This window comes from Sus scrofa, chromosome 2, assembly GCF_000003025.6.
Source record: "Sus scrofa isolate TJ Tabasco breed Duroc chromosome 2, Sscrofa11.1, whole genome shotgun sequence".
In the NCBI taxonomy this organism is placed as follows: Eukaryota; Metazoa; Chordata; class Mammalia; order Artiodactyla; family Suidae; genus Sus; species Sus scrofa.
This window is the reverse complement of record NC_010444.4, coordinates 66,329,015-66,348,536: the sequence shown is the minus strand read 5'-3', so window position 1 is coordinate 66,348,536 and position 19,522 is coordinate 66,329,015. Positions and strand designations below refer to the sequence as shown.

The following is a 19,522-nucleotide window of genomic DNA, read 5'->3' as shown; positions in this document are numbered from 1 at the left end:
AGGTTTTAAGGGGACAGTTCTGTCAACAGAGACCCACACCAGACAACATAGTTGCTGTGACCTTGGGCCTCCATATCTGGCCCAGGCCAGGCCTCATCACTGCAAAAAGCCACATCAATAGTTTTCAGGAGGCACTTGCAATGATCGAGACCAAAGAGTGACAGCATCTGAGTCCAGGGCACAATGAGCCAATTTGTCCAGCCCAAGTCAATGCCTCTCCTTTAAATGGGTACATATTTTCAGAAGGCACCACCAGAGGCCATGGGGCCAGTATCATGTCTTGTGCAGAAACACAGCCTGGCCCAAGCACCACCCTGAGTCTCTCTGGACTGCCTGTGTCTGTCCCCATGACCAAGGACAACTTCGACAGGTTTACAGGGAGCACCAATGACCGGGCTCCATGCAAGACTGAGGGATGACTCAGGGCAGACTCCATGGATAGCAACTAGATTGAGGTGCCCTACTTGGGTCTCTCTGGTCTATCTCTCTAGGAAAGAGATTTAGGAAACTTTTTAAGAGTTTCTGCCATGGTGCAGTGGACTAAGAATCTGACTGCCGTGGCTTGCATTGCTGTGGAGGCGCAGGTTTGATCCCCAGCTCTGTGCAGTGGGTTAAAGGTTCTGGCATTGCTGTAGTGGTATAGGTAGCAGTTGTGGCTCGGATTCAATCCCTGGCCCGGGAACTTCCATGTGCCGTGGGAGCAGGCGTAAAATTAAAAACAAAAACTTTTTCAAGAGGCACATTTGGTACCTAGATTCCATCTGTGATCCATCCAGGGATTCCAAGCCGGCCCATGACTGTCCAGGCTCATGCCTGTCCCACCACAACCCCCCCAAAGCAGGATGTAGAAATACTTTCTGGAGGCATATCTGACAGAGGTCGGATCATCCAAACACTGGTCTCCACATGGGCTGCAGGTGGGCATGGCATGTCCTTGCAGCCTCCATACACCTTAAAGGGATCCACACAAGCTGTGTCACCTGGAGGGCAAGTCACTTCCTTTCAACCCTAAACCTCAAGTTTCATCCCAGGGTCTCCTTCCTCTGTAAGACTCCAGAACACACCAGAACTAGGTTCTCTGTCTCTCTCCTGGGAGGCCCGCAGCTCCAGGCCACCTGTCCAAGGCCCCACTTTGGGATCTGTCTCTAATTCTACTTCCTAGATCCCTTGCCCAAGAGTCCCAGGGCAGAATCTGGGAGTCCTCAGGGTATGTCTGGCCTTCTGGGACCAGGACAAGGCAGCACAAACCTGCCTTTGGTAGCTACTCAAAACAGCTGTGTCACAGTGGACGGAGGAATGAGGCAGGAGTGGAAGACGGAGTGGTGAGTGAGGTGGGGTGTGAACAGTGGAGGTTCTGGTGTCTTAGAGCTAACAAGTGGCCTCCATGCAAGGCCTCGGGTCAAGGGTCAGCTAGAGTTTGCTGACCTTTCTGAGTAATAGATTCCATTGCCCTCCCTCCCCCCCAAAAAAAACCCTCACACTCAGTTAGACCTTGACCCGAGTCTTGGTAGTGGCATTTTAATGGCTTGTGGTGGTGGTGGCGGTGGCATCAGCAAAAGGGGGAGAGTTTGCCCTACCCCTGGAGGAAGGAACTTAGGCTCAGAAGGGGGCATCTGGCCCCCAGTGGGTCTAGCAGTCTTCTTCCCATTGGACGGAGGCCAAGAAGGTTCGGATTTCCATGGGCTGCAATGTGATGGTGGCAGACACCAGCCGGGAGGGAGGAGGATGGGGTGTGGGGCCTGGGGAGATAGAAGGGAGAAGGAGTGAGAGGCACAGTCTTTCATCCCCATGCCACCCCTCACCACCCCTGTGCTCCCTCCTCTGGGTCTGAACACAGACATACCACCTTAAATCTGTTCCCAGGGCCTCACTCCAAGACCCTTCAACTGCTGCCCAGAGCCTAGATATCATGCCCAGATCCCCAGATCCCTCCCCAGTGCCTGGCCACCATCTTCACACCCACAGGTCCCACCCCAAGGACCTTTAAGCCAACCCCTGCCCCCAGAACTACACACCTACAGGGACTCTCAAATCCTGTACCTGTGACTGAACTCCATCCTCAAACCGTTAAAGACCCACCACTAGTTTGCCACACCCACCTCAGACCCTTAAACCCCTAACCTGAATCTGAACACTGACTCAGACCCAACCATTCCCACACCTCCTAGTTCCCCAGTTCCGGGCAGGACCCCACCCGTGTTTGCTGTCCACTTGAGCCTGGAGGAGTGGGCCTGGAGCTGGTTGGCCGCCAGCGTGGTCTCCCGCAGGGAGGTGATGGTGAAAGTGGAAAACAGATTCTGTGGGCAATGAATGGGCTAGTCTGAGCTGGGATAAAGCAGAGCATCCCCTCTCTCCTGCCTCCTTCCCATCTCTGCCCTCCTCACCGTCAAGTCGAAGGTCACCGGGGAGCTCAGGTTGCGGCCCGCGTCCTCCCCTACGGCAAACTGGTGCTCAAAGCGCAGCAGCAGCGTCTCTGGGCCCCAGTGGGCCAATGTGAGTAGATGTACCGAGAGAGGCAGTTCTCTGCGCAGCCCAGAGAACTGCAGGGAAGAGGGGGCGGGGCTGAGCAGGGAGGGCAGGACTACGCGGTGGTTAGAGGCGGAGATCCGGCTCGGAGGGGTGGGCCTTGGCTGCGGTCGGGGCGGGGTTTATGGAGGAGCAGCGGGGCTCAGCCAGGACTGAGCCAATGAAGGGAACTGAACTGATCCCGCCCAGACCAGACTGAGTTAGTGCGGGGGACCAAGTGTGTAGAAACTTGGCTGGTGGAGGAGGTCGGGCGGGCCGAGGCCAGAGAAGCTGAGTAGGCAAGAGGGCGGGGCTGAGACTGCCCAGGTGACTGGGCTGAGCTAAGGGACCAGCTTACGGCCATCCCCCAGACGGGTTGGCCTCCCCCGGACGGGTTGGCCTCCCCCGGGACGGGTTGCGGGAGGGCGAAATGGGTCCCGGTTAAGCCTAGCAAGACCCGCCCTCAATTTCGGCCCTCCCCGGCAGGCTTCCTTCCGGTCGTCTTTCTGCAGGCCCCACTATCCCTCACCTGCGTGCGTGGGGCGACCTTGAGGCAGTAGGGGACACCGCCACCCCGGGCCAGCACCACCTGCGGGGCTAGGACCTCCTTCTCCGCCTGCAACCGGTGCCCGGAGGCTGCGGTCCGGGCTTTGTCCAGCAGCACGAGGTGGCGCCCTCGCACCCACAGCCCCGACCCCTCCTCCAGCAGCGGCTCCCCTACTCCACGTGCATCGTCTACCAGCAGCCTTCGGTGGACCTGCGGGGAGAGTGGCAGAGAGAATGAAGGTCCCTCCAGCCAATTTCTACACCAGAAATTGGGTAAAAGCATGTGGGAATCTCACGAAAAACTGAAGATTGGGTGGCAACAGATGAATAGATGAGGATGAAGATCTGATAGGGGGTCCGCAGTAGGAGTGGGGATCTGACCTAACAAGGACTGAGAGAGGGGAAGATTTAACGGGGCAAGGATAGGGCAAGTCAGGGCCTGAAGGGGAGGCTTGGATAGGGATTGGAGAAAAGCACGGAGGAAACGTCTCACATGGGAATGGAGGTCTCAGTTTAGTGAGGACCACACTGGGAATGGTGCTCCTAGCAACAGAAACTGGCTTCAAGGTCCTGCAAGGGGCCAGGGAAGGAACTGGTAGGAGGACCCTGACTTAGATGGGGCTTGGATCACTCACCATGAGCTCTATGGAGCCGTCACCCAGGCTACTGCCCCCCTGGGAGCGGTCAGTCAGCACAGTCAGCTGCGTCTTCCCATCCTGGGGATCGAGAAGTGAGTGAGGGGCCGTACTGCCAAACAGCATTGGCCCCTAGGCAGGCCCCACAGGGATGGTGGAGATTGCTGAGGTGTTAAGGATGAAAGGTGGGAGTTACCACTGTGGTGCAGTGGGATCAGGGGGGGCCTTGCGAGCACTGGGACACAGGTTCAATACCGCGCCCAGCTCAGGGGCTTAAGGATCTGGCATTGTGGCAGCTGTGGCTTAGGTCTCAGCTGCCACTCAGATCTGATCGCTGGGCTGGGGAACTCCATATGCCAGGGGGCAGCCAAAAGAGAAAAAAAAAAGAATGAGAGGTGACCACCCCACTCTAAAGGGATGTGAGGAAGAAGTGGGGAGCAGGCAGGGGATGGATACCGTGATGTATATGCGGCTGTTGACTGGATAGTAGTTTCCCGCCACTGGCTCAGTCTGGTTGAGCTTCCACGTGGGTCGATAATCCCGCCTGGGGTGAGGTGGGGTTTGATCAGGCCCAAGATCTGGCTCTCCTTCCCCTACTCACTCATTCCTCACTAACTCTTCATCCTCTACCTCCCACACTCATGAGGATCAGCAGATGCCCCCAACAGCCCTGGGCCCCAACACACCACAAGACCACCCATTGGTGCCCCTAGTTCACCCCACCTCCTCTCCAGGATCTCCCGGCCATTGCTGTCTGTGTAGAAGAGTCCATCTGTCTCCAGAGTAGTGTCAAAGCGACTAATGATCTCCTTCCCCCAGCTGTCACTATACCAGATGGAATGACAAGGTTGTGAGCCTGACCTTAATGCCACTCTGCCCTGCTCCCAGCCTGCACCACTCACCCTGTAGGTATGGGCCCCACCGTCCACTCTAGCTCCAGGTACCGCTGTCCTGGATATAGGCGAACCACCTGGGAACACCAGGCTGAGAAGTTCTGGTGCACTTCCTGCACCAAGTCTGTCTGCAGGCACATGGGGGCGAAGGGCAGGTGTAAGCGTGCACCTGGGCAGAAGTAAGTCCTGCAAATGCCCACCCTCACCGTGAAGCTCATTAAAGCCTACATCAGCCTACATCCCACTAATAGCTTGGGAGCCCCACTCACCTTCCCCACCTGCCTAGGTGTGATGCACACACTTCACCCCTCAGTAATAGCCATGTAATTTCTGAGTCTGACATACAGGCTGGCTGCTCACCAGTACCCTAGCTCCCTTCTTTGGAACAGGATTCTACCTTGGCACATGGCTACCTGGAATAGACTGTATTGTCCAATCTTCCCTGAGATTTTCAGTAGCTGTGTGATCATGTTTGCTCAACAGAAATTGATCAAAGTGGTGTGAAGCATGTTCCTTGCCCTCTCCCTCTCCCACTGGCTCAAATGCAAATGTGTAAAATCTTGACACCCGCAGCAGATGTGAATGCCTTTCTGTGTGCTACACAGTGTGACTGTCACACAACCAGCCAGGACTACCAGCCCTGTGGGAGGATCCCAAGTATTCCTCTCAGGTCTTAGCCTTCTCACCTTTTAGAGATGTAATCCTCCCCCACCCCCACTCTACATCCCCCCACATGTCCCGTCCCCAAGGGCCCACTCATTAGTCTTGGCCCCTGACCTTCACAAGGTGGGTTTTAGCCCAGTGGCTGACAAGCAGTGGTTCCTGTCGTTCGGGTCTGAAGATGTAGGCACCTGAGGCCTGCGAGCTTAAGTTGTTGCCCATACTGGCATTGTACCTGGGGCCAGGGCAGGTGAGAGTCAGGTAAGGGACCCCAGCTGCTTCTCATGCCCACTCCCTGGCCTGGTGGCTCTTCCTTACCAGTAGAAGGCTTGGCGAACAGGCAGCAGGAGGTTCTCATCCAGGTTCTCAATCTCCATTAAGAGCCCTGTGTCAGGATTAAACCTAGCCCGGATGTGCTGGGCAGAAGAGGGTGGACAAACATTAATGACCATCACTTCAATCAATGGCAGCTGCATCCTTTTAGGGGCTCAAAAGAAGGCCCTAGAGTCACCCACCCTTCTCTCCTGTCTCTCTCTCTCCCTCTCCTACCCCCCACCACTCTCCTCACCCCTACCACTCTCCTCACCCCTGACTCTTTTAGCACATCCTAACAGCTCCCCTTTCTACCTTATCCTCAATCAGACCATGTCTTACCACCTCCATGGTCTTCCCAGACTAGTACAGCCAACCCCTTCCCAGTCCTCTGCCTTCCATGCTTGCTGCTCGCTCTCTAGTCTTTTCCCCCAACAACAGCTGAAAGCCCCTGTAACACCAGAGGGGAGATCAGAGCCCACCTGTTTGGGACCCGGGCTGTTTGTGCAACTGACAGAGGAACCACAGTGCCAGGACCCACAAGATCTTAGGGCCCATGGCAGTATATAAATCTCAATCCTTTTAGGATTGGTGAGTGAAATAAAAATGAATATATTATAAAAAGTCTGCCTAGTTAATATTCATATTTATACCTTTACCACCATGAAATATAATTTTTTAATTTTTTTTATGGAAAGGATCCACAGGAGTTCCTGCCACGATGCAGTGGATTAAGAATCTGACTGCAGGAGTTCCCGTCATGGCGCAGTGGTTAACGAATCCGACTAGGAACCATGAGGTTGCGGGTTCGGTCCCTGCCCTTGCTCAGTGGGTTAACGATCCGGCGTTGCCGTGAGCTGTGGTGTAGGTTGCAGACGCGGCTCGGATCCCGCGTTACTGTGGCTCTGGCGTAGGCCGGTGGCTACAGCTCCGATTCAACCCCTAGCCTGGGAACCTCCATATGCCGTGGGAGTGGCCCCAGAAATAGCAACAACAACAAAAAGACAAAAAAAAAAAAAAAAAAGAATCTGACTGCAGGGAGTTCCTGTTGTGGCCCAGTGGGTTACAAACCCAGCTAGCATCAGTGAGGATGCAGGTTTGATCCAAGGCCTCACTCAGTGTGTTAACAACCCAGTGTTTCCGCCAGCTGTGGCACAGACTGCAGATGTGGCTCGGCTCCTGTGTTGCTGTGGCTCTGGCAAAGGCTCTGATTCGACCCTAACCTGGGAACTTCCATATGCCACAGGTGTGTCTCTAAAAAGCAAAAAAATAAAAAAATTTAAAAATCCCACTGCTGCCACTCAGTCACTGCGGGTTCAATCCCCAGCCACAGGCAGTGGGTTAAAGGATCCGGCATTGTCACCACTGTCTCTCAGATTCAATCCCTGGTCCAGGAATTTCCACATGCCATGGATGTGGCCATAAAATAAAAAAAGGGGTGGGGGAATCCATGAAGGCCAAAATGCTAGGACCCACAAGGCTGACAACCCTGTTTCTCCCACGGTTTCTTCACAGGAAAAGCCAGAGTTCCTTCCCTTGGCTGGCCCCTAAAGCCCGCATGATCTGACCTGTCACCTCCCTTGCAACACCCTGCCACACAGTTCTTTCAACACCCAACACCCTCATACTTGAGGGCTTTTGTGGCTGCTGCTCCCTGCCTGCCTGGATCCCTCTTCCCCCAAACGATCACACATCTCTGTCCCTCAAGGATCTGACCTGACTCACTTGCAAACCCCTACCTCCATCAGTTCTAACATTTCTATCATGGGTCGCCCGTGATTACACAGGGTCCTCACATCAGCTCCCAGGAGGCTCAAAGGAAGGTGGTGAGGATAAACAACAGGGGGCCTGATGACACTAGACCATGGAACCTAACACCCACTGACCCAGAAGCCATGCAGCTCGCTGCCACACCTCAAGTTTGTCCCCCAGGCATGGAAAGAGATCCGGATAGGGTCTCACCTCATTCTGGATGACCAAGACACGGGACCAGGGCTTCTGGGATCTGGGATGGCGGTCATAGGCCTGGGGACTTTGGCCAGGCACCCGAGTTACTGAGTAGATGCTGAAGCCGAGGGCAGGCACTGAGGCTGAGAAAAGCAGGTCCTGACTGTCTGAGCTGGGAACTGTCACCACCTCAGGTAAGAGAGGAAGAAAACCAAGTCAAGAAGCTGTGAGTACATATATAAAGCTGCACTGCACATAGGGAAGGTGACCAGGATGGGGAGGAGAAATTTAGGTGTTGGGTAGGGGGGATGGGAGTGTCAGAAGTGCCAAGTTAGGGAGTTCCTGTTGTGGCTGAGAGGGTTAAGAACCTGACTAGTATCCATGAGGATAAGGGTTCGATCCCTGGCCTCTCTCAGTGGATTAAAGGATCTGGCATTGCTGTGAACTGCAGTGTAGCAGACTCGGCTCCAATCTGATATTGCTGTGACTATGGCATAGGCCGGCAGCTGCAGCTCTGATTCAACCTAGCCTGGGAACCTCCATATGCTGCAAGTGCGGCCCTAAAGAAGAAAGAAAGAGGGAGGAAGGAAGGAAGGAAAGAGAAAGAGAGAGAAAGATAGGAAGGAAGGAAGGAAGGAAGGAAGAAGGAAGAGAAAAAAAGAAAGAAAAAGACTCAATAAAAGATTCCAAAGATTCCATAAGGTAGAAAAAATCCACTAAGAGGGTGGATCTACTGTGGGAGGGGGAATAAGTGTGGGAAGAGATCCTTTAGACTGGGGAGGGAGGAAAAGAAAGATTCTTGAGGGAGGAAGAAGTTAGTGGGAAGAGGTTTTCCAGGATGTAGGGAATATTCATAACCAGGATTTTTTTTTCCTTCTTTTCTGGCTGCCTGGGGGGCATATTGAGTTCCAGGGCCAGGGATCAGATCTGAGCCGCAGTTGTGACCTACACCACAACTCTGGCAACGCAGGATCCTTAACCCACTGTGCCAGGCAGGGGATAGAACCTGAGTCCCAGTGCTCCCGAGATGCAGCAGATCCCCGTTACGCTGCAGCAGGAATTCCGATAACCAGTAATTTTTTGATGGAGGGGAGAATGTTTCCAAGGGGGTGAGATATTAAGAGGCAGAGGGGGAAGATAGTCAGAGGAAGAGTAATGGGCACAGGGTATTCATGGAGGATGGAGGTCTCCATAAGAGCTAAGCCTCCAAGAGAGAGAATTATTCATGGGAAGAGGTGTCCATGGAGGGAGATAATCTTGAGGGAAATATCCATGGGGGAAGGGAGAAATGCCTACGGTGGAAGGTTTTTTTGGGGGGCGGTGGTATATATGAGGGGTGGCATTCATGGGAAGAATATTTGTCCAACGGGGCTCACATCGCTGGGCACAACTGTGCCATTGGGATCTTTCACAAGGTAAACGTGTTCGCTGACAGGCAGCCGCACCATCCAATCCACTTTCCGCCCCAGGGGGTTATAAATGGTCACCTGGAACTGGGTGAGAGAGAACACGGGCATGGGTCACAGCAGGCCTTCTGCAAACCCACCCACCATGTGCTGCAACGTCCCTGGGTGATTCAAGCCCCCAAGTGATGCCTTAGTTTCCCTGCCTCAGCTTCAATGATCAGCGGTGATCTCAAGGCAGAGTGATTAGCAACCAGATGAGCCTTGGAGAGTCCATGAGCCCCACCTGGAGGTCTCCCTAGATCTCGTTCCAGCCTCAGGACCTGCCCCTGGCCCCGCCCCTCCCACTCCGGGACACTCACTTTCTCCGCGTTCTGGGTGAGGGGACAGACACTGATGTTGAGCTTGTGGCAGAACACGAAATCCTTCTTGGAGCCGCTGAGCTGCGCCAGCGCATTGCTCAGGAGAACCTGGGGCGGGGGAGGAAAGGAAAAGGTTGGCTCTGGACGCCCAAGCTGGTCTCGGCGCTCCCCCGCCTCCCTGTCTCCCCTCAGCCTGTCTCCGACCCCATCCCAGGTCCCGCCCCATTCCTGCCTCCGCCCCACCCCCACAAGACCCACCCCAAGAGAATTGCTAGCCGCCAATCTGCTGGGTTTCAACCACGCCCCTTCCTGTCCCCGCCCCCTCTGTTCCAGGCTCCCCCCCCCCCCGCCCCCGACCGGCCCCAACCCCCAGCTGTGCCCTGTCCCCGCCCTGGCACCTCGCAAGGCCCCCAGCTTTCGGCCAGCTGGCGTGCGTAGTCGTTGGCCACATGCTGCCGCGAGGTGCCGCTGACCGCATCGTGGTGCTGGAGCACGGCCATCGCCTCTTCTGCAGGCAGACAGTGAGCCGGGTGGGGTCTCCGCAGGACTCGCCCGACCCCAGAGAGACGCGAAAAGTCACGTGCCGGCAAGCTGGGTTCTTAGGGCCTTTAAGAAGGGACTCGAGGGGACAGCCGAGGTCTGGGGTCCAGCTTCAACCCCGCTCCCGTCCCCTCACCAGCTGGACACCTACTGAGGGGTGCGCTGTCTCCGGAACCATAGGGTCCCATGTTGGCTGCTGGACCCACCAGTGCCTCCAGCTGGTTGCACACCTGTAGGGCAGGGGATATGTATGGGGCACCAGGCCTGTGGGGATCCCTGGCCGCCCCCCTTGAACCTGGGGCCTGCCTACCTGCAGGAAGTTGTAGCTGAGGCGCTCGTAGCGTTTGAGAGCGGGCCGGCTGGAAAAGTAACCAGTCCAAAACATGTGGGGGCCGTCGGCGTAGGGGAAGAAGTCATCCTCTTTCACTGACCTGCAGCGGCAGAGGCACTGAGGGCAGGGGTCATGACACACAGGGGAGGCCAACCCCCCCCCAGCTTCCCGGTACCCCCAAATACCAGGTGAGGTTGGCCTTGTTCAGCTCCCAGAGGTAACAGGCGGGAGTGGAGTAGAGAACATTGACGCGGCTCCTGTTGGCCTTTTGCTGCAGGGATGTTGGCTGTGTGTGAGCCCTCGGGAGTCCACACCTTCCGGGGGCAGGGCCCACAAGTGCGCACATACATACTCACGCGCATGCGCATACATTCATGCATCGCTTGGCTCAGATTCTCAAATACGTTTTGAATGCAAACCAATGGCCAAGTGTGAAAATGAAATGTTAAGGGAAGGTAAATATTACCAGCCTGAGAAGAATTTCAGGGATACAAGAATAAACCTGAGATTTTACTAAACTTTAAGAAATTCTACTTTTATTATTAACTTTCATGGAAAAATGAAATACGCCATTATAAGGCAGGAATAATTATTTCTCAGCACTGTAACGTTGCTGCCAAATGACACAACTGTTATAATGAATGGAGGATCACTTTCAACTGACGGAGATGGAGGAACAAGGTGACCTCCATGAGTTAAAGGATGTCTGTTCCTTCAAGTTGTGTCCCCAGTGCCTCATACACAGTAGGTGCTCAATAAACACTTGAATGACCTAGAGGATGTTATACTTAGTGAAGTAAGTCAGAGAAAGACAAATTACTATATGCTATCACTTATAAGTGGAATCTAAAAAAAATAACAAATAAATCTATATACAAAACAAACAGACTCAAAGACACAGAAAACAAACTTATGGTCACCTAAGGGGAAAGAGAGAGGGAGAGGGATAAATTAGTAGTAAGAGATGAACAGATACAAACTACCATATATATACATATATATGTATATATATATATAGAGAGAGAGAGAGAGAAAGTGTGTGTGTGTGTATGTGTGTTTTTAGGGCCATACCTGCAGCATAGGGAGGTTCCCAGCCTAGGGGTCTAGTCAGAGCTACAGCTGCTGACCTATGCCAGAGCCACAGCAGTGCCAGATCCAAGCTGCATCTGTGACCTACACCACGGCACATGGCAACGCCTGATCCTTTAACCCACTGAGTGAGGCCAGGGATCGAACCCACAACCTCATGGTTCCTAGTTGGATTCATTTCCACTGCACCACAACAGGAACTCCACAAACTACCATATACAAAATAAGCAACAAGGATTTACTGTAGAGCACAGAGAATTACATCCAGTATCTTATAATAACATATAATAGAAAACAATCAGAAAATATATATATGAATCGCTTAGCTGGATACTTGAAATTCATGTATATTGTAATTGTAATATAGTACAATATTGTAAATCAACTATACTGCAGTTAAAAAAATAAATAAGGAATTCCCGTTTTGGCACAGCAGAAACGAATCTGACTAGGAACCATGAGGTTGCAGGTTCGATCCATGGCCTCGCTCAGTGGGTCAAGGATCTGGCGTTGCTGCGAGCTGTGATGTAGGTTGCAGACACAGCTCAGATCCAGCGTTGCTGTGGCTCTGGCGTGAGCCGGCGGCTACAGATCCAATTAGACCCCTAGCCTGGGAACCTCCATATGCCGAGGGAGCAGCTCTAGAAAAGACCAAATAATAATAATAATAAATAAATAAATAAAACACCTGAGCGAATGAAGAGAAGTGCATTAGACAACATGCCTTTATGTGTAAATACACATCTACACCCCTGCATACACACTCAGACATGTATACAACACCCACACTTAGCAAACAATCACTTGATTCCTCAATATGCTTAGGACTGTAGACATAATCTACATCCAGAGGCCAGCCCTGCTCTCACGGAATTTATAGCCAAGTGCAGAGGAGAGAGACTGAACAGATAGTCAGTTGGTCACAGTCAGCCTAGATGTATCATCATGGGTATTCATGGGGACTGGTGTGAGCACAGAGGAAAGAGCAAGAGCTCCGGCTGGGGCCTGATGAAGGCTTCCTGGAGAAGACGTTGCAGCTGGTGTCTTAAGCAGAAAATTTTCCTCTCTAAATAATAATAATAACTGTAATGTGTATTTACTCAGCACTGTTCTACTGAGCTATACAAACAAACTCATTACACTTTCATCAACAGCCCTATCGGGTGGGAATCACCATTATGCCTGTTTTCTAGACAAGAAAACTAAGGTACTGAGTGCCTAAGAACATTTCTCAAAGTCACAGAGCCAGTAAGTGGCAAAGCCAGGATTTGAACCAAGGAACTCCATTTCCAGTAAAATGGAGTGGGTGAAGGAGCAGGCAGGAAAAACCCAAGAGGATGTGAGTTTCTGGCAGCCCAGGAACGTGGTATTTGCTAGAGGAAGTGGCCAAGGTGTTGAAGCCTCCTCAAGGACCAGGGACTTGGGGAGGCCTGGGAAATATCTTCAGGAAGGCCCTTGGTGATGTTACTAAGAGCTGTTTTTAGTGAAAGAGCCATACTGGGAGCAACTGGAAGATAAGGATGAAAAGTCTGTGCTGGCGGAAAACTCTGAGGATGGGAATGATGGGAGAGGGGAGACAAGGTTCTGTGCTAATGGGAGAGTGACTGCTGACCTGACAAAGCCACTGACTACATCAACACATCCATGTAAGCAGAATAATGGCCACCCCAAGATGCCCATGTCCTGATCCCCAGAAACTGTGACTCTGTTAGGTTACATGGTGAAAGGGAACTAAGGCTGCAGAATTCACAACATTGTAAATCAACTATATTCTAATGAAAAAATTTTTAGGGAGTTCCCATTGTGGCTCAGTGGAAACAAACCTGACTAGTATCCATGAGGACACAGGTTCAATCCCTGGTCTTGCTCAGTGGTTTAAGGATCTGGTGTTGTCATGAGCTGTGGTATAGTTTGAAGGCGAGGCTTGGATCCCACGTTGCTGTGGCTGTGGTATAGGCCAGCAGCCACAGCTTCGATTCAACCCCAGCCTAGGAACTTCCAGATGCCGCAGGTGTGACCCTAAAAAAACAAAAAAAAATTTAAAAGACTGAAGAATTAAGGCTGCTAATCAGCTGACCTTAAAATAGATATTCTGGATTATCTGGCGGCCCCAAGGTCATCACAAGGGTCTCTAAAAGTCCAAAAGGGAGGCAAAAGAAGTGAGAGTGATAGAAAGAGATGTGACAACAGAGGCAGGGTCAGAGAGCTGCTATGTTACTGGCTTTGAAGGTGAAGGAAGGCACCTTGAGCCAAGGGATGTGGGTGGCCTCTAGAAGCTGAACAAAGCAAGAAGACTTTCCCCTAGAGCTTCCAGAAGGGATGCAGCCCTACTGTCATCTTGGTTTTAGCCCAGTGAGACCCCTGTCAGACTTTTGACCTACAGAACTGTAAGATATGACTTCTGTTAAGTTTGTGGGAATTTGTTAAAGTAGCAATAGAAAACTAAGATAGGGAGTTCCTGCTGTGGCTCAGTGGAAAGGAATCTGACTGGTAACCATGAGGATGCAGGTTTGATCCCTGGCCTCGCTCAGTGGGTTAAGGATCTGGCATTGCCATGAGCTGTGGTGTAAGTTGCAGATGAGGCTCAGTTGGATCTGGCATTGCTGTGGCTAGTTGTAGGCTGGCGGCTATAGCTCTAATTCGATCCCTAGCCTGGGAACTTCCATATGCCATGGGTGTGGCCCTAAAAATACAAAAAAAAAAGAAAAGAAAACTAAGATAGCATCCATAGATAATGTATGTGACCCAAGGCCCAGGGAGGCAAGCACACATGCCCATGGGATGAACCCACTCACCTGGGCATTGACCTGCTGGATGAGCTTGTCAAGATTCTTGAACCACATGTTGGCATTCTCATACTGGAAGTCCGAGCCCATGGTCATCACAGTGTGGTTGGTGCGGTAATACTGGCCCTGCAGGCAGAATGGGGTGTCCTCAGGACAGGGTGCCCTGGGCCACCCATGTGGACAGCCATGTCTCAGTACTCATGTGGTCAAGAGTGTGCGTACACTGGAGTTCCCATTGTGGCTCAGCAGGTTAAGGACCCAACGTGTCCCTGTGAGGGTGCAGGTTCGATACTTGGCCTCGCTTGGTGGGTTAAGAATTTGGTGGGAGTTCCCATCATGGCACAGTGGTTAACGAATCCGACTAAGAACCATGAGGTTGTGGGTTCAATCGCTGGCCTTGCTCAGTGGGTTAAGGATCCGGCGTTGCTGTGAGCTGTGGTGTAGGTTGCAGTCGCGGCTCGGATCCCTCGTTGCTGTGGCTCTGGCGTAGTCCAGTGGCTACAGCTCTAATGGACCCCTAGCCTGGGAACCTCCATGTGCCGCAGGAGCGGCCCAAGAAATAAAAAAAAAAAAAGAATTCAGTATTGCTACAAGCTGCAACATAGGTCACAGACATGGCTCTAGTTTGACCCCTAGCCCAGGAACTACAATATGCCACGGGTGTGGCCAAAAAAAAAAGTATAGATGCATAGCAGGCAGGGATGGAAGTGTGTCACATGGAAGCAGAGGGACACACAGAAAATAGCCTCAAGCTGTTGAGTAATTCTCTTAGGCCTGCCACTCAGTCGTGGGTGCTGAGACATTGCACCATACTGTCTCATGGTCGTGGTGGGGGGATATGCCGTGTCTGCTTTTCTTTTCTTTTCTTTTTTGCTTTTTAGGACCACATCCGTGGCATATGGAAGTTCCCAGGCCAGGGGTCGAATGGGAGCTGTAGCTACTGGCCTACACCACAGCCATAGCAACTTGGGATCTGAGCCACATCTGCGACCTACACTATAGCTCATGGCAATGCCAGGACCTTAACCCACTGAGCGAGGCCAGGGATCGAAGAATCGCAGCCTCATGGATTCTAGTCGAGTTTGTTAGCTGCTGAGCCAGGAAGGGAACTCCCGGGTCTGTATTTCTAATCAGGCATGCACACAAACAGAAAGAGGGCATGGGTAATGGGGAATGGAATGTTACCTTCCTCTGAGGATGGTGAGGAGGCAGTAGGGGTTGCCTGGACCGATGGAAGGGCCCAGTGCATGTATGCCAGAGGTACAGGTTCTGGACACCAGGTTACCTGGGCAGTGGCCAACTCCAGGAAGTAACGGACCAGTTCCTTGGCATTGTATTCTGGGCTGCGCGGGTCCTCCACAAAGGGCTTGTCTGCACACAGCGTATCCCAGCACAGACCAGTGGGTGGGTTGTACATGTTGGGGAGCACACCTGCGGGTCACACCAGGATCAGGGGTGGCCCCACCCCCTAGACCTGCTAGACCCCACCAGGAATGGACTTCAGAATTTGCAGGGCCTAGTGCAAAGTGTAAATGCTGGGCTTTTGTTCATAGAGTATTAAGAATTTCGAGACGACAGCCAACTATCGATCCATGCCCAGGGCCCTTCTGAGCATGGGGCCTGCCCTGGCCCCACTCTACCCCCTTACTGGTGAAGAGGTCGGCGGCGGGGGGCTTCAGGCTGGCACTGGCCCGCCACAACTGCTCCATCTGCCGCTTCTCCTTCCGCACGTTCTTGTCTTGATAATCCAGGCGCCCGAAGAAGAAGCCGTCAAAACCCATCTGAGTGAGGCGGGATGAGGAGCAGAATCAGAGAGCAGGAGAAAGCAGGTTGAGTAAGTGTCCATCCCTCTCATCACTAACCGCCAACCCCTCTGAGCATCGGCAGAAAAAACCAGGTCTAAAATCGAGGGAGACCCTCCAGAGCATGGGGATTTTGGGGAGGGTCAGAAGCCCTGCGGAGCGCCTAAAGGGAGCAGGTCCAACACTAGAATTCGCCCCCACCTTCACCAGCTAGGTAAGGGGGCCGGACTCAAGGAGGCCTTACCCCTTCCGCCCCCTAAGCAAGGCAAGGGGCGGGGTTACAGCAGAGGCAATGAAGCCCCCTGAAAAATAGGGCGGCTTTCACCTGCCACTCAACCTGGGGAGGAGACAAGATGAGAGCAAATGGGGCGGGGTCAGGGGAGGGGGAGGAGCCATGTGGAAGTTGGGGGTGGCCTGGGAGGGGTCAGCCTGGGCTAGGGCAGAGCAGGGCCAGGACCAAAGCCAAAAGGAAGGGATTCACAGTTCACCCAAGAGGCAGAGTCTCCAGGGGCCAGGGGGCTGGGGTAGGCCTGGTCCGAGTGAGCTTGTAGGAAAAGGCAGGGCTTCAGTAACCGGAGGAGGAGTCAGAGGGAATAAAGGGGCGGCGCGGGGGCAGGGGGTGGGGGCGCCAAGAGGTAGGGAAAGGACCTGCGCGAAGAGCGAGGCCTGCTCCCGAGAATGGCCAAAGGGGTCAATGTGCCAGGCCACACGGGGGCGCCCGTCGCTGCCAAACGTGTCCTCCAGGAAACGCAGGCCAAGAGTCATCTGGTCGATGATGGCTCCGTAGTGAGTTGCCGCCTCATCGTTCATCACCCAGCCGCCGTTGGCAAACTCTAGGCGTCCTGTGACGGGAGGGGCAAACGTCTGAGTCAGCTGTCAGGGCCAGGAGTGGGGTTGGTGGTGCAAGGGATGAGAAGACCTGCCTGCATGCCCAGGCCTGAGAGGAGAAGAGGGGTCACTCCCAGGCCACTGCCAGAGATTTGGAGCAGAACCTCCCCCAACCCCCTAGGCATGGCAGGATTCCCAGACAATCTACGAAGTGGGGCCTCACGGGATGCATAGAAGTTTTCCCAATAAAGAGAAATTCCCAGCAGGTGAAACCACATACAGGCTGCACAAGGCGAGATAAAATCTCAGATGCTTGTGTGATAGAAACAGAAGCTGGGCTGGGCTTCCTCTTTTCACTTCCTTAGAAGAAGCTCACCCTGGCGCACCAAGTTCCGCACCATTTCCTGCGTTGCATTTGTCTGCTGGTGCCACCAACGGGAGAAGAAGGCAATTTCCACATAGACGAAGCGGCGAGTGGGCTCCATCAGCAGGGAAGAGATGACTGAGTCTAGGATGTACTGCACGCCCGCATGCTGGACATCGTTCTGGACTGTGGGCACAGGGGTCAGGCACTCAGGGACCAGCAAGCCAAGAGCAGCATTTTTTTTTTCTTTGCTTTTTAGGGCCGCATCTGTAGCATATGGACATTCTCAGGCTAGGGGTCCAATTGGAGCTGGCTTACACCACAGCCACAAGGCCAGGTCCGAACTGCATCTGCCACCTACACCACAGCTCAGGGCAATGCCGGATCCTTAGCCCACTGAGTGAGGCCAGGGACCAAACCTGCATCCTCAGGGATACTAATCGGGTTCATAACCTACTGAGCCATGACAGGAATTCCAAGGGCAATCTTCTTAGACACAGAAGCCCAAGCTGGGCATCACCCTATTGCCCAGAACTAAAAAAGGATTTGAGGGGCTCTGAGGAGCCATAGGAGTCCCGGCGGTCAGTCCCCACCCTCTACTCACTGCCATAAAAGTACTGGTCCACAGTCTTGAGCCAGCCCACGTCATCATGTGTGTGGGCCACCAGGTGCACGTTCAGCATGTCCGGCTCCACCTTGGGGCATGTCTGCATAGGGACCCCAAACACACTCTCATATACTTTGTCAGTAACCCCAAGGTTAAGAGGCAGGCTGCAGTGGGGGGTTGGAGAGGACACAAGGTAAGTCTTGATTTAGAGGCAAGAGACTGAAGTGGGTCCAGGCCCTCCCAGGAAGGACACATAATTATGTCACAGATGCAACTCCCAATGGCACCATTTCTTAGAGCACCTCTCATTCACACCCTGGAGAAATAGTAGTAGGTAATGTTTCTTAAACATTTGCAAATACCAAGCAGCCACCCTGGGGTTCGGGGACAATATTTCCTGTTTTCAGACACTGAGGATCAGAGAGGGTAAGTGTTTGGGTAAGGTCATGTAGCCAGGAAGTGAAAGAGCCAGACTGCAATTTCAGGCAGACTCCCAGCTCTCAACAAGCCCCCAGGCCACACACATAGCTAGTAGCTGGCTCACACCCAATCACACAGGTAATGTAACTGAGCAGGGCCTTGTGGGGCTCTTGGGCACAAAAGCCTTTCTGTGCCCCCCATTTCTTGTTCTTAAGAAATTAGCCTCATTCAGCTTCCATAACCCTCCCTGAGTTACCAGGGAGGTTCAGACAGTTGCCGAACAGGGAAGCAAGGAGATACAAAGACAAGGGAGGAACAGTCAAGAAAAAATAGTACAGCCTTGGGACAGGATCCTGGTTCCCTCTCAAGGGATACACATAATAATATAGGCATCTTATACGCTTAAGAGAAAAGTTATATTACTTATGCTTCTTTTAGAAATGAACACTTTAAAATTGAACAGCTTAGAGTCTTTCCTTGTCCTTCTCCCTGGCTTAACTGCACCCTAAACAGTCACAGGTAAACTAAAGATTAAGCGTCCTGAGCACAATTGCCTGTGGATTAAATATTATTAGCACATGATTTTTTTTCAGGAACTTCCCTAGTTTGTTCTAATCTCTGATCAATATACCCTTTTCCCAAGTACTGTTTTTCTAGGCGACAACCCAGAAGACCACCATTGTGATCATGCTGATATCTCCTGACTCCAGCTTTGAAGACTAAGATCCCCCCCAAAGAAAGAAGAATGCATGTTTGTTCCAATCCTTGATTCCTATTTGAAAATCTGTCTTCCTTCTTTTTACTATAAAACTCCTAGCAATTCTTTCCAATGGCATTGGGAGGGCACAGTCTTTAGGGTATTAGCCTGCTGTGACCCTCCTTTGCCTGGCAAAGCAATAAAGCTATTTTTTTTCTCCTTCACCCAAAACTCTGTCTCTGAGTTTCTATTAGGCAACGGTGGACAGAGGCCAATCTTCAGCAACGGTAAATGTATGCAGAGTCCAGGTAAGCCAACCCGCAGAAGCAAGGGAGGCAGATACAGACAGCGCCATTCTCAGACACACACAGCCAGACCTCTCAATGACACCAAGCATATGCTCAGACCATGCTGTCATATTAGCAACCAGTCACTAGTCACCACAGAACTGAGCCACCCACAGACCCGAATCCTACTGGGAGCTTCACTCTGGAAGTTGAAGGACATTTCCGCTCGCGGGCCCACGCTCACCTGGTATCCGGCGGCCCAAACGCCGTGCGCCGCCAGCAACAACAAAAAAAGGAAGGAGAAAGGCGGGAGCGGTGGCTGCAGCGCGCCGGAGCGCTTCCGGGACCCCGCCTCGTCCTGGCCGCCACCAGCGCGGACCCCCCAAAACCGCGCCTCGGCAACCATGGCTCTGCTGCGGCCGCCACTGCCTCCAGGGGTTTCCCGTGCCGGGCCTAGGCTCAGCAAAGGCCCCGCCCCCAGGATTCGGCTTGACCAATGGGTGCCAGC

The 19,522-nt window shown here is 52.8% G+C and overlaps 1 protein-coding gene across 2 annotated transcripts; it reads right to left on the bottom strand.

The window, feature by feature from the left end:
• On the bottom strand, positions 1,486 to 19,486 carry MAN2B1 (mannosidase alpha class 2B member 1). Of its 2 annotated transcripts, none has more exons than XM_013990604.2 (24): positions 19,259 to 19,470; positions 17,608 to 17,710; positions 17,016 to 17,189; positions 16,460 to 16,653; positions 15,658 to 15,790; positions 15,295 to 15,440; positions 14,019 to 14,135; positions 10,320 to 10,405; positions 10,114 to 10,234; positions 9,955 to 10,033; positions 9,662 to 9,771; positions 9,264 to 9,371; positions 8,875 to 8,991; positions 7,514 to 7,687; positions 5,558 to 5,655; positions 5,357 to 5,474; positions 4,589 to 4,707; positions 4,410 to 4,511; positions 4,143 to 4,230; positions 3,687 to 3,767; positions 3,035 to 3,262; positions 2,385 to 2,540; positions 2,162 to 2,297; positions 1,486 to 1,739 (listed from the first exon to the last, which is right to left on the bottom strand). In XM_013990604.2, the coding sequence occupies exons 1-24, from the start codon at positions 19,418 to 19,420 to the stop codon at positions 1,630 to 1,632; spliced, it is 3,060 nt and encodes a 1,019-aa protein (XP_013846058.2). In that variant the 5' UTR covers positions 19,421 to 19,470; the 3' UTR covers positions 1,486 to 1,629. The 2 variants fall into 2 exon arrangements, with proteins under 2 accessions (XP_013846058.2, XP_003123362.2); XM_003123314.4 differs by having other exon boundaries at positions 1,489 to 1,739; positions 2,195 to 2,297; positions 19,259 to 19,486.